Source organism: Anser brachyrhynchus, assembly GCF_964034855.1.
Source record: "Anser brachyrhynchus genome assembly, chromosome: 2".
Classification (NCBI taxonomy): Eukaryota; Metazoa; Chordata; class Aves; order Anseriformes; family Anatidae; genus Anser; species Anser brachyrhynchus.
This window is the reverse complement of record NC_137695.1, coordinates 138,623,985-138,642,493: the sequence shown is the minus strand read 5'-3', so window position 1 is coordinate 138,642,493 and position 18,509 is coordinate 138,623,985. Positions and strand designations below refer to the sequence as shown.

Genomic DNA, 18,509 nt, shown 5'->3' with positions numbered 1-18,509 from the left:
AAACTGAGGAAGAGAGATGAAGTGAGAACCTGAAGTAAGGCCTTCCTTTTCTGTAGCTGTGTTTTCTCTACTTCAACAGTTCTGTTCTTCTACTAGAAAGTGAACAGTACTGTGCTTTGCTTTATTGGATAAAAAATGAGGAAAGCAGACTCCAAAGCTAAGCTCTGACTGGTGACTGATGGCCTGTTTGTATCCAGAGGTGTTCAACTTGACAGGAGCAGCACCTCATCTGAGAAGCCCAAGCCACTACTTCAGAAGTTAATTCAACCCCCAGAATTTGGCTTGTTTTTTAGTGTGTCAGGCAGATGAGCAGCGCTGGAGCAAGCTTATGATGCCTGCTAGCTCATCTGAGGTGTGGCATTTACCAGTCCCAAGGCATCAGAGCTGTGTATCTCTTTTTGTCTGCTTCTCTCTGTGGTTGACTTGGGCGATGCATTTATCTGATATGTCAGGCTGTGGGTTGTTGCCAAAAGGGCAGTGCCCCTGTTATCCTCCAACCTGGCTGCTGTGTTCGTGCCATTTCCATATCTCAGACACAGCGATTGGGTGGTTACGGGATGATCTTGAACAAGCTTGAAGGTCTGATGGGGGAACTTCTTCCTTTCTGGTCTGTGCCTCCACTCCTGTGAGCCAACTTGAGACTCGCTGTGGCAGCAAAGTGGCTAAATCTGTTGCAAGAGAGACATTAAAAGCCAGTAATGGGGAAAGGGAGGGAAAAGACGGAATGGGACTGTCTTCTCAGTGGCAGCTTGCAATGGGATGAGATAATTACAGTGTGAAGCAATACTTTGTCCTGCTGGCTGCTGTGAACATGCTGGGGTGGTGGTGGTGGGGAGGATATTGACACACCAGCAACCCTGCCTCTCTGCTGATAACTGGGGTTGCCCTTGCTCATTCGTTGATCATAATTAATTGGGTCATCCTAATCCCATCTCTTTTGGAGACCAAATTGAGTTGGTTGTAGCATGCCTCTCTAGAGATGGGTAGAAAGGGGTTGATCCTAGATGTCTTGGTTACCCCATTCAGTGTTTAACCTTATAAACCAAGATAGTCTACAGTAGCTTCTGCAGTGTGGCACACAGCCTATGAAGAGCTTGTGTAGCAAAATCCTATTTATGGCTCTGATCAAGTGGCTGTTACATAACTTCTGGGTGGCATTGTCCTGATTTTAGCAATTATTATTGCTTAGTTCTTTAGAGTAGCATTGTAAGTTCCTTCAGAAATGGGTTGTTGTCTGAATCTCAAACTGATAGACCTTTCATGTGACATTGCAATAAAACAGTATCAACCTACCTGGAAACTTGTTCATAGCAGAAAATTAGTGTTCATCTCTTGGAAAACAAGTGTTTGTTATGTGTGTGCCAGAAGTGAGATGAATATTATATATCGGTTAATTGGTACAAAAGAAGAACAAGTTAGAGCTGCTGTTATTCATCTGTTTCCAAAGTAACTATTCATATACTATATGCAAATATGACTGCAAAAAAAAGTATTCAGAAAATGAGAAATTCTGGAATGAAGACTGGTTGTGTAGCGTCCTCTGGATGTTTTGAAGACGGTGACAAAGGAGGAGAACAGTGTGCCACTGATTTGAAACAAATAGTAGTTTGGAAGGGACTTCTTGGAAGTCATCCAATCCAATCTCTTGCTTCAAGGAAAGTAAACTGTGAAGTTTGATTAGATTGATCAGGACCTTGTCTATCTGAGTTCTGAAAAATCTGTGAAGGTGGAGGTTCAACAGTTTATCTGTCTCTCTGGATTTATTTCTTCTTGGATCTAACTGGAAGTTTCTTTGTGGCAACTTGTGACTGCTGCCTATTCTGCTTTTTCTTTGCAATTCTGAGGAGTGTCTGCCTCTTCTGTGTGTGGGTTGTGTTGTAGTATGGTGTTTTGTTTTTCTTTTAAATCCTCACGTTAGGTAGTTAGAAATGGCATTGAAATGCCTCTTCAACTTGCGCTCTAGCCCCAGAGCGCTTAGTGGTCCACTGCTAATCGTCCTCCAGTTTTTCAGTGTTTCTTTACAGTAGCCTGCAACCAGGCATGATGTTCCAGATCTGGCTTTATAAGCCCTGAATAAAGGGGAATATTTATGTGCCTTAACTTGCTGACTGCTTTCCTAGTGATGACTGATACATGGTGAGCCTTCACTGCTTCTTGGGTGTATTGCTGACTCATGTTCAGCTTGTCTTGGGATCTTCTCCACCCCAAACCTTTCCTGCCGTGATGCTACCTGCCCCATTGATCAGCAGCCCACACTGTTGCATGATATGGGGTTCGTGTGTCCCAGGTGTAGGAATTTGGTCTTGGTTGAACTTCATGAGTTTGCTGCCAATCTATTTCCTCCAGCTTGTCGAGGTCCCTCTGAGTGGCAGCCCTGCCTTTTAGTGTTGCCTTTTAGTGTAGTGATAACTTCTCCTGTTTTGCCTCACCTACAAGCTTTATGAGGGTATGTCCTAGCTTACTGTCCATGTTGTTGATGAGGATGTTGAAGTATTTACCCTATAACCAACCCTAAGAAATAGCACTTACAGCTAGTTGTTAGTTACACTTTGAACCACCACTGTGCCCAGCAGTTGAACCAATTGTTCATCCTCATCTGCTCCGAGTCCCCAGTTTGGCTGAAAAAAACATAGGAGAGATTTTCAACAGCCTTCCTAAAGTCAAAGTAAATGATATCCACAGTTCTCTTTTCATCCTTTTGAGAAGGTGACCAGGTTAATTTGGCATGACATCTCTCAAGTAAACTTGTGCTGGTTGTTTCTAATCACCTTCTTACCCCTTCTGTGTGTAGAAAATAGCTTCTGCAAGGATTGGCTCCATAATATCGCCGGGAGTGAGAACAAACTGACCAGCCTGTAATTACTTGCATCATCCTTCTTGTGCTTTGTGAATATGGTGTTTTAAGGGATGTCCCCTAGTTGTTCCAGCTTCTTAAAGATGACAAAAAGTAGCTTTAGGTTAGCACGAGCCAGTACCTCAGCACCTCTGAATGCATCTCATCTGTTCCCATGGGCTTGCGTTTGTCCAGTTTACTGCAGTAATTACAGGTTGCCAGGATGGCTGAGGCTGGCAGGGCCCTCTGGAGCCACCCGGTGCCAGCCGTGCCCAAGCAGGGACACCCAGAGCAGGGTGCCCAGCACCACGTCCAGGCGGCTTCTGAAGGTCTCCAAGGAGGAGACCCCACAGCCTCTGGGCAGCCTGTGCCAGGGCTCCGTCACCCGCACAGCACAGAAGTGCTTCCTGACTCATTTCTTACTCATTCCAACATGCTGCTAGGCAGAGAGGACTGAGATCCAGAGGAAACCCTAATAAAGATGGAGACAAAAAAGATGGATAGGAACTTTTCTGCATCTTTGCTAACAGATTGACCACCTCATTTGGCAGAAGGCCAGAATTTGTCTTGATCTCTTTTGCTGCATATAGACCAATAAAAGCTGCTCTTGTTATCCTCTATTGCTGTCCACTTTCAAACCCAGCCTAAGCTTGACCTTCGTAATGCAGCTCCTTATTACCCAGGCAATGCTTCTTTATTTGTGTTTTGTAATCTGTTACTGCTGCTGTCTCCTATCCACTGTGGTTTTTGTACTTCAGTTCAGTCAGAAGTTCACTGTTCAATCAAAATAACCTCCTGCTATACTTGCTCACTGTCTTGCCCGTCAGGATGGACTGTTTTTGTGCTTTGAGGAGGTTGCCCTTGACGTTCAACCAGCTCTCCAAGGTTCCAGTACCCTTCAGGGCAACATGTGCTGGGATCCCACCTACTGATTTCTTTAGCAAGCCAAGGTTTGCTATCTAGAAATCTGGTTTTGCTACTTGCCTCTGTATCGTAACGTTCACCATCTCATCATCACTGCCAAAGCTGCTGCAGATGCTGACATGCCTGGTGAGTTATCCTTGCTTATGAATAGCTGAGCCAGTGGAACACCTCCCATTGTGGGCCTGTACAGCACCTCCTGTGACAACTATTACTGTGCGCTCCTGGAATTTTTTGTACTATACTGTGTTGCCCTACCAACAGGTATTGAGGTGGTTGAAATTCCCCCTCATCAGAACAATAGCCTGTAATTAGGGGTGCTTCTTCCAGGGCTGTGGATGGCTTCATCTTTGCCTCTTTGTGTGGTTTGTTGGAAATGGCGCGATGACATTCACCTTTTGGGTTACCCTTCTGTTTTTTTTGACTTGCAAGCTCTCGAGTGTCCCGCAGCAGAGCTACATGCATTTAAACTGTGTGTCTGTGTAGAGCTCAACTCTCCCCTGCCCAGTCCTGCTTATATTGCATGAGGTGCCTGTACCCATCTTTCACACCAAGCTGGTTGTATGAGTTATCCCATCATGTCTCTAATTCCAGCAATACTTTGGCTCTGCAGCTGTGCACTAGGTTAGCAAGCTTTTTAGCAAAGACAACGTTGGCCTGTTTTGTGAGGTAGATTCTCTTTTTCCCCAGCAATTCTAATTCCTCTGAGGATCCTGTGGTGATAAAACCCTAGTGCTCTGCTGGTGTTACCAGGCATGCTGAAGGGTGGTGATCTGCAGATGTACCTGCTTCTGCTCAGGCCTTCCCCTGCTCTGGCAGGATCAAGAAAACCATCACGCTGCCCCTTGTTCACTTCAAGCAGGTGACTTGAGGCTTCTCTTGATAGCATTGTCAGGGTTGGTGGGGGTGAGCAGCAAAGGGTGGTGCTGTGAACAGGTGTGTAGCGTGTGAGCAAAGTGATCTGTTTGCAAGTATGTTTTTTTATCACTGTAAAGATCTTTTAAGCAGTGACAGCTCAAGTAAGTGGTTCCTGCTGGAAAGATGTGTGGTGATACTCTTTTAAGCAGCCTCTGTCTAGGGCTTCCACTGGGCTTCTTGACCCTAACTGCAGTGCTTGGTCAGAACATGACTTGGAAGAACCACACTAAATAGGTGCTGATCACAGCTGTTTGTCCTGATTACACATGCACAACAAAATACATTAGGGAGGTGATCCTCCTCTGCTCAGTCCTGGTGAGGCCTCACCTGGAGTACTGTGTCCAGCTTAGGGCCCCCAGTACAAGAGGAACATGGAGCTGCCGGAGTGAGTCTAGAGGAGGGCTATGAAGAAGATCAGGGGCCTGGAGCACCTGTCGTACGAGGACAGGCTGAGAGAGCTGGGCCTGTTTAGCTTGGAGAAGAGAAGACTGAGGGGAGATCTTATCAATGTGTACAAATATCTGAGGGGAGGGTGTCAAGAAGATGGGGCCAGACTATTTTCAGTGGTGCCTAGCGAAAGGACAAAAGGCAATGGGCACTAAGTGAAACACAGGGAATTCTGGCTGAATACGAGGAAACATTTCTTTACTGTGAGGGTGACAGAGCACTGGAACAGGTTGCCCAGAGAGGTTGTGGAGTCTCCTTCTCTGGAAATACTCAAAACCTGCCTGGATGCCACCCTGCGCAATGTGCTCTAGGTGGTCCTCCTTAGCAGGGGGCTGGACCAGATGATTTCCAGAGGTCCCTTCCTACCTCAACCATTCTGTGATTGTGTGACATTGTGATACTGAATCATAGTTAAAATCCATTTTCCCATGTTGTCTGTACTTTGTACAGTGCTGAAGAGGCTTTGTGCTGTTCTGCAATAGTTCCAAGTCTGTCATCAGTACCTCCTAAACTTGTTGAGTACGTCATAGCTGTCCTTCAGCAAGCTGAAACTTGGTAGTGGACAATAAGTCCTACCGAGTCTAGCTTCCCTATTCTAATCAGTTTTTGATCTTGCTGTCTGCTAATTACAGCCAGCTGATGTTGGGCATGTGACCATGGGAGATGCATGAGATTTCCTGAAATAGCTTTCCATACTAGCCATTAGATGTTGATTAGATAACTTTTTATGTTGCTACTGGGTTCTGCTGTTTTTCAAACTACAGGTAGAACTGGAATTCTACGTGCTGCAGTTTTCCTAGTGCTATCTTGAGCTATCCAGGTTCAAAAATGCTAATTTAAGAAAATGGGATCTGTTGCATGTTACATTCAAGACACGTTACAGAGGTCATGCTACTGGGATTACATAGTCAAAAACTTGAATCTGAAGAGCTTGCTGTCACCTGTGCAGTGCTATTTCTGTGGATAGGCAGTATGTCTATTACTGTACAATTCCCATGTGATTTTATGTGCAGAATGACTTAGGTACAGTAGGATGCATAATACTTGTTGCTTCCCTTCCTTTATCATATGATCCTGTGCCTAAGTTTTACATCTGTAAAATTGGTAATTCTCCTTTGGCAGTGAGTTCTTTTTTCCCCTTCAATACCATAATATTGAGCTGTCCTCTTAGCTATAATACAGGAAGAAAAAAGGGGTTATATACCGTAGTTTGAGCAATTACTCAGTCTTCGACCACACCATGTCAGCATAAGTAATTTAAATGTCACAATGTGGTATCTCACTCAAGACATAGGCTGTGAATTTGTTTGAAGAGTACTGTCCTCACATAGAGTGTGCAGAACTGCTTATAAAAGAAGTCTCAAAGGCAATTGCTCTGAAAGTGAAACTCAGATAATTATTGGCTTTGGGAAACTGTAATCTCATTAAAGTTTGTAGCAGTCAAAGCAGGAACCAGAATTTAATATTGGCTTCAGTCTAGAGCTGCAACCATAATACATTTTTTCTCTGAAGCTTTTTGCCTTACTTGAAGGGTAATTTATGAACTGTTGCAGGCAGCAGAGGTGTCTCAATTCTCCCATGCTTATTTGCTCGTGTCCCCCATCTCAGCATCTTTGTTAGTCCAGCCATATTTTCACATAAATGAAGAAGAGTGGTATGTGATATGAGGAGATTGGTGATGTCCGAGCTTCATAGCTTCTTCTGGGGAAGGAATGATTATCCCATGGGCCCTTTATTTGCCGTGAAAAGGGACCAACCCAGTGTGCTTGATCTAATCAGTCTGTTCAAATGCAGTGATGTGATACTTCCTGGAAGCATCAGGCTTAATGTGCATGTATTACTTAGTGTAAAAAGAGCAGCTGGGAAAGGACATAGGCAGTTAAAGCAATTGAGCTTTCTAAGGGGCCCTCAGGAAGAAGAGTGACTGACTGTGAGCAGAGAACCTGGTTAGATGAGTTGTCTCAACAGCTGCATGGATTAGGTAGTGTGTGATAGGCTGTATAAAGGCACCCTTCAGTCTCCCATGTGTGACATCCATAGCCAGTTAAATAGAAATATGTAGATTAGCTGGCCTCTGAATAGATGTGAAACACCTGAGTCTTCCGTGATTTGATTTGTCCCAAATTTCCACTTTAACGATTGCCTTTGTTATTTGATGCTTTTATGTAGGCTATGGAGTTATTTGCCTTTTTCTTTCTTGTACTTTTTAATGTGTAACTTGCATGTGGTTTTGATGATGATGGATTTGAAGCTGCTTCATGGGTGACTCACATTTAGAGGGTAGCACCAGCTATCAGAGGGACACAGCATACAGAGCGAGAGCTAGCCAAAGATACCAAGGAGATAAATGAGGATCTGGACACAACTGGAAATCAGAAGTGAAGCAGAAAGATGACAACTGTGAAATTGCACTAAGGTGCTATGTACAGAGCATGCTATGCTCTGAAGGAGAATGGTGCTTTATGTTTAAAGCCTCAGAATCAAATAAATCAACTGTTTTAACAGGAAACATAAATCCCATATGGCTCAATCTAGCAATAGTACAGCATGAGAACCATACATCTGGACCAGGATAGTAACCCTGACTGTAACATATTCCTAGTATTAAAATATTAAATAGCTTTGTTAGTTTTAATTGTACTGGGTGCTAGTTATTAATGGCACAAGTTGTATCTCTTCATCAAACTACTGCTGGAACTAGAGAGCGCTGGGTGTTAGTAGATAAGTTGTTTGCTGCGACAAGGAGTATTATGGGCGGACTGCAAGTCGAAAGTCATTCAGGAGGATAATACAGGCACTGTGCAACTTACGTGGTATAGCAGGCTGCAGTACACTCTCTTGTCGCTTGCTGGTTTCTTGATCCTTAGCTTCTTTGTCAACCTCTTGATACTCAACCTTTTGATACAAGTGTTGTGATAACCTCTCCTTTTGAGAGCTGGATTTTGCCATGCGGCTGTAAAAGCACTTCTCCGTCTAGAGGTGACCCCGAGATCTCCATGTGGTTTACCCACTAGTATTTCAAGAACTGCAAGCAGGGCTTTACTTCCTTAAGAACACTTAGTATTGAAGAGAGACCTTCCCTTCAGAGATTTCTAATCAGTTTCTCATAATACTTCTTTCTAGAGGAAAGCAGGCAGTGAGTTACATAATCTCACTGTACGTTTGTCAGTGCTCTGTTTTTTGTTGTTGATGGTGTCTTTTAATATGCATATTCATGATTGCATGGGAGTCATCAGAGACTAAGGACGCTGTTTCTGAACTGGAGTAGATTTGGCAAAGCTCCAGCAGTAAGTGTTACATTCAGCATATCATAAACTCTTTAACTGAATTTTGTTAATAGCTAGAACTTGGATCGCACGTAGTGTGAGTCTTCAGATAATGTTTTATTGTACTTAACCAGAAAACTACTGGCTCGTGCACTCTGGCCTGTCTCTTTCTCCAGATATCCTTCCTTCTGACCATAGTTCACTTTACTGTACATTTGACTTTGGAGTCCCATCTTGCTTGATTGCAGAGCAGGTAGGCAGTTTTCCTCCCTCAGGGACAGAGCAATACCAGGAAAGCTGCCGTGCTTGAGCTGTGCACAACAGGGTTTTCAGTTCTCATGGCATACGTTTGAAGCAGCGCAGCAGCCAGCATGAAGAAGCAGCACAAATAAAGGCTTTGAGCAGCATGCCACTGAATAGAATCACTGTGCAAGATCTCGGAGAGAAATGGCAGGCAAGGAATGCGTAATGCGCTGTGGAGGCGGTCACCGATGACTGTGGAGCATGGAGTTAGTCCCACCATAGAGTTCATCCTCTGCTTGCATAGGGAAAGGCTCATACAAGTCTCTGAAAGCCTCTGGGTGTAGTAGCATGTACTTATTTGGAAGGAGCAGCTCCTACCTCTGCTGCATCCCTGTTAACTGACTGTGCCGTTAATTGAATTGTGGAACTGATTTGTTGGAAAAATAATTTGGCAGGCAGGTTTATTTTTAACTAGGGTCAGTTACAGTCATTTAGTGGAAGGGCTGACAGTAGGAATTACTGCTGTAGGCTTCAGCAAAAGGAGGGACTGGAGCTTGGCACTGCAGCTTAAGTGAGTGCATGTGTAACTGTGCCCTTGGGCTCCACGCCCAGGTTTTATGAGACTGGAGTGAAGCAGGAATAGGGAAGTGGTTCTATTTGTTAAATAATTAAAGCTAGTTATGAGTAACTCAGGTGCGGATCATCTTGCTGACTAATCATTTTTTCATTTCTGTTGAGTCATCCTGCTGGCTTGCGGAGGGATTGTAAGCGGTTTTGGTTCTTGGTTTTGTTTTTGGAAGGGAGCTGCAGATGTGTACCAGCACTTTCAAAACTGAAAGTGGAAGGAATTGCTATTGCTTAACTTAATTTCTGGATAGGATTGTGAAAATAGAAGGAAATTACAACCTGGTCTTGCAGCCAAATTAGAATATTCATCTTTGGTTTGGTAGCTTCTTGCATTTCCAAGCATGTCCCAAGTTCATTTGATTAGTTCTTGTATTAAAGCACTGACAAGCTGTAATTGAACAGCATTTCAGTTGACTGAACAGTTTCTTAGTATTTCGTTAAAGTTGCATCACATGGGATGAATCATGTGTATGTGGGTGTGTTTTCTTTTATTCTAAAATGTTGATCAAAATCTGAGAAGTGTACTTCAGGGGTCTGATACGTGTGAAGGATTCACTCTTACTGCTTCTCTGGTAGCACTTTCGCAGGTTGTGTGTTCCAGTTGTGCTGATCTAAAGCAATGAAGATAAACAATTGTGAAGTTCACACTGCTTCTTTATTTATAGTAGATGTTTAATCAAGGATTTTTTTTAAGTTTTAACACTGAAGTTTGTCTAGTCTGCTTGAAAAAAATGAAATCAAGCAGAAAATGTTCCTAATGTTTGCTTTGTGATGCTGTCATGGAGTTCAATAAATATTCCTGCTGACAATTTTTTGTTTGTTTGTTTTACTCTTCAATTTTTCATTTTCATTTTTCAACTTGTATTCAGTCTTACTGTGTCCTTTCTTGCTACTGTGACTAACTTGAGAATACATTTCCATTCATCCTGACTGACAAATAAACAACAAATGTGACAATGTGAAAGAGTGCCAATTTAACTGTGCTAGCTGTACTGCTGACTTCAGCAGCACTAAAACCCCAAAGAACTTTAATTCTCATACCTGAATCCTCAGAAGTAGTTGAAGGACATGCTGTTACTTAAGAATGCAAAGAAACCCGTTAAAAATTCAGCATGGCTGTGGATTATAGTGTTATAAACTGGCAAATGTTATGTAAGGGAATCATTTATTTTTTTTTGGAGATCAGGAGTTATGTCTGTGAATACGTCTAAAGTCATGGGCTGACATGTTATACTATCATTGTATAGCGGTACTTGTGCTTACTGAAATGTGGATCATTGAATAAAATATATTCAGGGCCAGCTCTAGCTATATGAAGATTCCTGTTAGTTCAGGTATACAATTTTCCAGTGCAATAGTAATACAATATATCACAACGTAGCTTTTGGGGATTATCTACACACTAAGAACTAACAGGAAACCTTTGCATAGACAGCAAAATAATTAACGTTCTTGGAAGATATTTTAAAGGATACAGTGTTTGTGGCTGAAATGGAAGACCCATTATATTTTCCTGTGAGGATGTCACCTAACAGTTCTTGAATAATGCAGGTACTCTAAAAAGAACCCAAAAGTTCAGGGAGCATTCATTCTTTGCATCAGTCGACACCAAGAAAGAAAAATAGTGGAAGAAAAAGCGCATAGCATCTGGTTGGCATCCATTCTCAGTCATTTCTGTAATTGTCTATGGATCAAAGGAACAGGTGATAATAGTTACTGGCACCTTCTAGCATAAAAGTACCCTGACATCTTAGTTGCCTTTTTTGGGCTGAGTGGGACTTCGGGAAGGTTATAGGGGCACATCTGTGTGGGTGTAGTTCTGTAGCTTTGTGTCAGTTTGGAGCACAGGCAGAGTGAGAAATGTTTATCCTCAAAAATGAGCATTTACTTTTATTCCATATAAAATGAAAGGACCAGTCTTAAAAAGAACATAAAAACATCTCCTAAAAACGTAGGCTTCAGTAGAATCCTGCAAACTAGTTAGTCAGACAATCCTCCTAACAATTACTACCTGTATTTGTGCATGCTGCGTTATCTAACTACAGGTAGTAAGTAATAAGCTCTCTGCGATGACTGTTTTATACTTTGTGAAGAATATATAATTTATTTATTTATTTGGCTATTTTCTGTATACCTCTGTCCCTTGCTTTTTTCTTTTTTTTTGTTTGTTCTTGGTGGAGAAGCTCTTGGTTCATCCTCTCTAATTTGAAGACTGCTAGCAATAAGAAACTAATAAGTGATGCAGAGTTTGGAATTGCTGATGAACAAAAGCAGATACTTTTACAAAGGATGGCAACATCTAAAGAGTAATAATTTTTAACAGGCAAGAGAATATTGCATATTCTGCCATCTGATCTGCATCAGTCAGCCCCTTTGCTAATTTTGCAGCTTGCTTGCTCAAATCAGATTCTAGCCATGTAAGAGTATGGCTATATGGATCAAGTTACTAGATAAAGAGTTTTGAATTGTAAATGCTATTGGACATATTCCTTTCCATAAAATACCTCACGTACATCGTGTGATAAACGTTATGAAACGATCGTATTTTAAATAGCCTAAACGTATAGAAACAGTCTATGTGTATACCTGAAAATGAAAATGGTTTTGTTTTCTTGCAGCTAACAGAAGATGAAATTGCAACTATTCTGAAATCTACTCTTAAAGGACTTGAATATTTGCACTTTATGAGAAAAATACATAGAGATATCAAGGCTGGAAACATCCTTCTCAACACTGAAGGGCATGCAAAATTAGCTGATTTTGGTGTAGCTGGCCAGTTAACAGTAAGTACACGCGGAAAGATGATTTAAAAATGCTTTAGTGCTCCTAACCATATTTTATACTTTTGTCTTTTTCTCTGCCTTGAATTTTGTGTCTGAAGAGAAACTAGTGGTGCTAACAGTCTTTATCATGATGAGTATTTTGTGTATCACAAGGCTATTTATTTTTTCTTTTTTCTTTTTTTACTATTATAACCCATTGCGCTTCAAATGATTGCTGATCATGCTTTAAAGTTTTGTCACCTGTTTGGCTTCTAAAGGCTGGTGGCATGAATCTGTTTGGTCTTAATTGATGTCATTACCATTTGACCTTTGGGTGGCTAATTTAACTTTTAAATATAGAATTAATATCAAAGGAATTTGTGAAAATAAACATCACTGTTTTAATTGCATAAATAATATAATTACAGGATACAATGGCAAAACGTAATACTGTTATAGGAACTCCGTTTTGGATGGCTCCAGAAGTAATACAGGAGATTGGCTATAACTGTGTGGCAGACATCTGGTCCCTTGGTATCACTTCAATAGAAATGGCTGAAGGAAAGCCGCCATATGCTGATATTCATCCAATGAGGGTAAGTGTATGCCCTAGCAATTACTTCTAGTTGTATTTTTTTTTTTTTTAAGTGCTAATATGGAATCATAAAACGGTGCATTCATGGACAAAATTTAGGACTAGGGATTTCTACTTGCTGTGATGCTTCCTATTTGCTGCAGTTTGTTTTTTAACATGTGTTCGTAAGGTGTCAGAGTGTTATCTCCACTAGAGAGAGAACTAAAACAGTAAGTGCTTAATTGACTTAAGGCAACGTACAGAGTCTGTTTCAGACTATATCTGCTCTTTGTAGAGTTCCATAACCAAGAGGCTGTCCTCCTTTGTAAGTGAGTTTTGACTTAAAGGTCGTCTAGAAGAGTATTTAGGATTCCTCTGTGTGAGCACTGCTGATGTTAGTAACCTTTGGTAGCTTTTATTTTCTTTACCAGCTCTTACAGTCTGTTGCTGAACCAATGTACTTCTTGCAAAATAAAAATGTAAATAGAATTAGTCACTCTATGAGAAGTAGCATTTATAAAGGAATTACTCTGAGAAGTTCATAGGGAAAAATGCTTGTCTAGGGATAACTGCTGCCAGTGCTAGTCATGCTTTTGTTTTCTTTTTTGAAACAAACACTAGAATAACTACACTGAGCATCAACAGATAATCATTTCTTCGTTTGTTTACACGTAAAACCCATTTGGTACTAAAAAGGCACTTTATGTTAAAAGCAGATTATTTTTCATCTTTGTGCTTTGCTGTAAAAATCATATACACATTAGATTATGTTATTCAGTTTTCTTTTGCTCGTGTGTCATATATCAGGATCACAATATAAGTATGCCAGCAGTCTTCAGAGAGAAGGTGCTGTTCATATGTGATTACTGTAAGGTAACACATTTCTAAGTTCAAGTATATTTAGTGCTGATGGCTTCTTGGTTTTTGTTTGTTTGTGCTTTTTGGACCTGAGATGTTTCCTGATTTTTTTTCAGTGTGCAGCTCAGCTAAAACTAGTGAGTGTTTTGTTTCCAACTGCAAAACTTAGTATTTTTCTTGCACCGCTTTTTTTTTCTGGGTAGCTAACTATTTTAAAATTAGTGTCCAGACTGAAAATACTCAGATGAAAGCTGATAACAAGATAAGTATCTCTGTAGCTTGTTTCAATTTCAATGGGAATGTAATTTTGATGAATAGACATGTTGGGGAAAAATATTTGAAGAATTATTCATTATGAATCAGTTGCATTTTATCATGGTGGCTTTTTTGCTTGTACTTTCAATGAAGTTGTCCTTATTACAGCTGAGTTCATTTGACATAATTGTGTGTAGTTGCACTAGCTGTTGAAAGGTGAGGACTGCATTATCAGTGAGGATTTTATAAGCATGACAATAGCTGCTTATAAATCAAAGGTCACTGTTTGAGTTTGAAGGCTTGTGAATCTGTTTAATTCTTGTAATCAAACGAATGCTATCAAAGGCCAAAGTAATTTAACACAACAATTCTGGATTACATAGAACATGTTTTCTTGTTAATAAATTACGTTATGGTTTTTAAGGGCTTGTATGCAGTTAGTAGTCTTTTATGTATTTGATACCTAGAGTTTTTCTTAATTTTTATTAGTGAGTTGTTACAGTGGTTAACAAGAAATACACAGATTTAAGTTGCAATAGTTTTCCCAGTGTCATATGATACAGCTTCACAGGACGTTTGGACATATGTAGATGCTTTCCTACTTTGTTTTAGTTATGACACAGAATTGATATAGGCAAGCATGAAAGCTTGGGCAAATTTTCGTTGCATTTTCTAGATGTTGTTGGAGTTCTGTGGTATTTATGTAAGGCACAATTTTGTTACTTGGGAATGCATGTTGAAATTACCATGTGCGCTATTTTGCTGTAGGCTGGTTGGCACTGCCACAAAGGTAATGCACTGCCAGTAGGCCATTTCCTTGTCAACTGCATTTACAGCTTAATAGAAATATTACATGACTTCTTTAAACAAGTGTTTTGGCAGAGAGGAAATAGCAGATTCCATGCAAACAAGCATAGCTTCCTCTGCTTAACCACACTATGTCTACTCTGAAGAGTTGTGCTGGTTTCAGCTGGGAAAGAATGAGAAGCAGGGGGTGCAAAATGGAATTTGGTGTGGGGGGAAAAAATCAGTTCCTCTCTGTTCAAGTATTCTTGGCTTAGTATACTTGACTGCGTAAGTGTCATCAGTGATATTTTCACTTGTTTCTGGGGCAAATCAGAGTTCAAAATAACCTGTTGTTGTTGTACTTGGTTTGAGGCTCAAAGGTCAAGACCATTTGCAAGCCTGGTAGTCTAATGCTTTGTTCATGTAAGAATTACAGAATGCCTCGCATATTTCATGTCAGAGTCCTTTTTTGTGCTTTTGGTGGTGCTGTAATAATGGTATGCTTTGTTAGTAAGGGAAACTTCTGTGTTTTCTCTGAATCTTCCTCAAAGAAGTGTTTTCAGATAGTGGGGGGAAAAAAGTGTTTTTCAGATAGGGAAAAAATTCAGACATTGTCAAGGCTGCCCTAAACTATGGTGATACAGTCGCTAGAAATAGCAGCGAATCTGCTGTTGAGTCAAAACAAACAAACAAACAAAAAAAACCACACTATAACCTAGATAATTTAACAGGGCTAAAAGTCTGATTGCAGTAGTCAGTGCAATGACCAGGGTTAATGTGGGTAATGGTGTATGCATCTGCCTTTGATTCCCCTGCTGGGATGAGCAGTTCTGAATTTATTATAGTGGAGCTAATTAAAGGGGGCTTCTGCGTGGGTCTAGAGCAAGACTAAAGCTCCTGTTCTGAACCTGCACTGAGAGGCTTTAACAGCTGTGCTCCTGTGTTTCCTATGGACTGCAGCATGTGTGCTGACTGTTTGAATTCAATTCAGACAGTGGTAGGAGAAATACTTGATCAGAACAATTAACCGCCTTGTGTAGTCTCTTCTCTTCCTGCAATATCTGTCTTTAATGTCTGTTTCTAAAGGCCTCTCTTCTCTTTTTTTTTTTTTTGGTGAAAAGACAAAGGTTGGCCCTATTTTTCCATAGCAGGTCTGATTATGCTTTTTGGTGGAAGGTGGTAGAGTGCTTTTGATGTATCTACTGTGTTTGCTAATCAAGCTGTAATATCAAATTTGGTGTGTAAATGAGTTGTCTTTGGAAGATTGTTTAAGCTGCAGGGTTTTTATTTGATCACAATCTACCTACTGCTGACACTTGTCTTTGTTAAGTAGACTAACTTTGCCATAAAGCTCACCTTGCACCTCAAGAATGGCAGCTTTTGAGGACCTTTCTCTAGGGACCACCCTTATGTATTTTCAGTACATTAATGCAATGGTCACTTACTGCCATGAGGCTGTGATTTTCATGATCAACTTAAGCCCATTAAAGCATGGGCTGGATTAGGAATCCTAGCCAGGAGCTACTGCTGACCTTTCTGGTAAGCAAACACTGGCGTTTTTGTGGCCTCACAAGGAGCTGGGCAGAAGAACCAACCTTCTGGGAAGCTAACCTGAGAGGAACCTGCTGGAGCTGAGCAAGAGGAGCTGCAGGAGCACGCAGGTGGACGGGGGAAGTGGTTGAGTGGAGTTACTACTTCTGGCCACAGCTATGTGCTGAGCCTTGTAGGCTGACTGTGAAACTGCAGCCTGTATTTCATAAAACTTGCTCTTCTTTGCAAGGTCAACACTTACTGACAGGATGGAGCGTTTCAGATAAATGCTGGTAGCTCAAAAAAAAAAAAATAAAATTCTTTCATGCTTATCAGGCAGCTGCAATAATTCATGTTGCTGCAGTATGGAAGAAGCTGGTGGTAGATGCGTTTTTCAACACTTCACAGTATTGGCCTTTGTTTCTTTCTGGTGAGGTTTGTTGGAAATGGACCATGTGGGCATCACATGTTCTACAGTGACTTGGAGGAAGCCAATTTGAACTGCTTCCATTTGCTTTAAGTCCAATCATGATATTTATTTTTCCATGGCACTTACCCAGATTATCCATGCCTCCTGCTTAGCCTGTGTCATTTCCATCCTGGACTAATCTGTTTGTAATAACCTTTTATGCCTGATGTATCTTATAACAATCTACCATTTCCCAGTTATTTATTCTCAGCATATTGCATTAAAAGTGGAGACTGAAGTGAGAATTATTGCTGTGTAAAGCTGCAAGAACCAAGGAAGGTGTCCCGTTGAGCATCACTGTCTGATTTCGACCGGTTTTCAATCATTGAGTAAATGGTTTCCTCTATGTTTTTTATGCCAGAAGTTGAGGATGGAGGGGAGGAAAAAACAAACAAACAAACACCTTTTGGCATTGTCAAGTGATTTTTCTATGTAACCAGTTCAAATAGGAGGAATGCTTACTTTTTTTTCCCCTTCTTCTCCAACAGATGAAGTTTTCTCATCAGTTTCTTTTGTTTTATTTGAGAGGTCACATTAGCATTACTGCTTTCAATTTAAAGCAGAATTATAAAAGTATATTATACTATTTTCTTATTTTAGTGCTTCTGCTTATCTTTAGAAAAGAGTTTGAGGTAACTTCCAAAAGTCATTCCCTTTTAAAAAAAAACTCTCTATGAGGCGCTTGTTAATTTGTAACTTGAGATCTTGACTGCTGTTTCTAGATAGAGCAAGTTAATATTTAAAGAGATTTAAATATGGATTGTTGATTGTATATTACTGTTTATTACTTTACTACCTGTTCAAAATCTTGTGGAAGAAGGCAGTGAGTTGTGGTAGGACTCACTGAGTGGGATTCCTCAGGGAGGTCATAATTCTTCAGAATTTCTGTTGTGGATTCTGTGTTATGATAAGTTATTTAACTGTAGGCAAACAATGTGCTTTAAAGTGACTAGAAGCACTAGGATTATTTTAAAATAGTTAAACCATAAGTCTTGGAAAAAAGCATGTGAGACCCTAACACATGCAGTTCTGTCAATGATAGGGTTATACTAATGCGTGTAGTTAAAGGAACAAAAAAAAAAAAACAAAACCCTGGCTTCCCTTTTCTAACTGGATCTTCCATTGTGTCTTGTCAGTTTCTTAAAATTTGGTTCCTCAAGATAGGATTTTAGTGTGTGCTGTCCAACACAATGCCAATTAAATTCTAAATTCTTCAATACTAAATGGTGATGCTCTGTATAATTAGGTATGCTAATATGTGGTGACCTAATTCTGTGACGTGATATGGTTGAAGCAGAAAACTAGAATTTGAGAAGCCTGTATCTTGCTGCAGGCTTCCCAAAGAGCTGTTGGGAGACCTTTAGGTGTCTCTGAGCTTTACGTGGAGTTTTTGTTTGCTTTAAACTGACCTTAAATGCAAGTGCTGGCTTCAGAGGGGCTTTCTTCCTGCCATTTCTGTTGCAATGAGCATTTAGGCAGCCACATGATGAACTGGTTCAGAAACTGACCAAATAACAAGTATTAGTTTTCACTGATACGTGGTGCTAGGATGAGGTTGGAGGACCGAATTGTGTGTCTAGAACTGGTAGGAGAATCATCCCTTTTGGGGGATCAACCAAGTTTCTGCTGAGGTTGACTTGAAGCAGTTGCAAAACTGGAGTCTGAGCTATGCATCTGTAAATATGCTATGATTAAAATGTAAGAGTTATTTAGGGAAATTCCTGTGTGTATATATAAGTACAGAATCATCTAGGTTGGAAGAGACCTCCAAGATCACTGACTCCAACCTCTGACCTAACACTAACAAGTCCTCCACTAAACCATATCACTAAGCTCAACATCTAAATGCCTTTTAAAGACCTCCAGGGATGGTGACTGAACCACTTCCCTGGGCAGCCCATTCCAATGCCTAACAACCCTTTCAGTAAAGAAGTTCTTCCTAATATCCAACCGAAGGGAGCTACAGCAGTAGTTGCAGTGCTGCCATGTTATTTTTGCTGCTCTTGCTTTCATTCACCTT

The 18,509-nt window shown here is 40.7% G+C and overlaps 1 protein-coding gene across 1 annotated transcript in view; it reads left to right on the top strand.

The window, feature by feature from the left end:
* STK3 (serine/threonine kinase 3) overlaps positions 1 to 18,509 on the top strand; it is a 141,317-nt gene that overhangs the window by 15,923 nt on the left and 106,885 nt on the right. The window contains exons 5-6 of the mRNA XM_080583193.1: positions 11,874 to 12,038; positions 12,446 to 12,613. Coding sequence (XP_080439319.1) covers positions 11,874 to 12,038; positions 12,446 to 12,613 — 333 coding nt within the window. The remainder of the gene's footprint in view (positions 1 to 11,873; positions 12,039 to 12,445; positions 12,614 to 18,509) is intronic.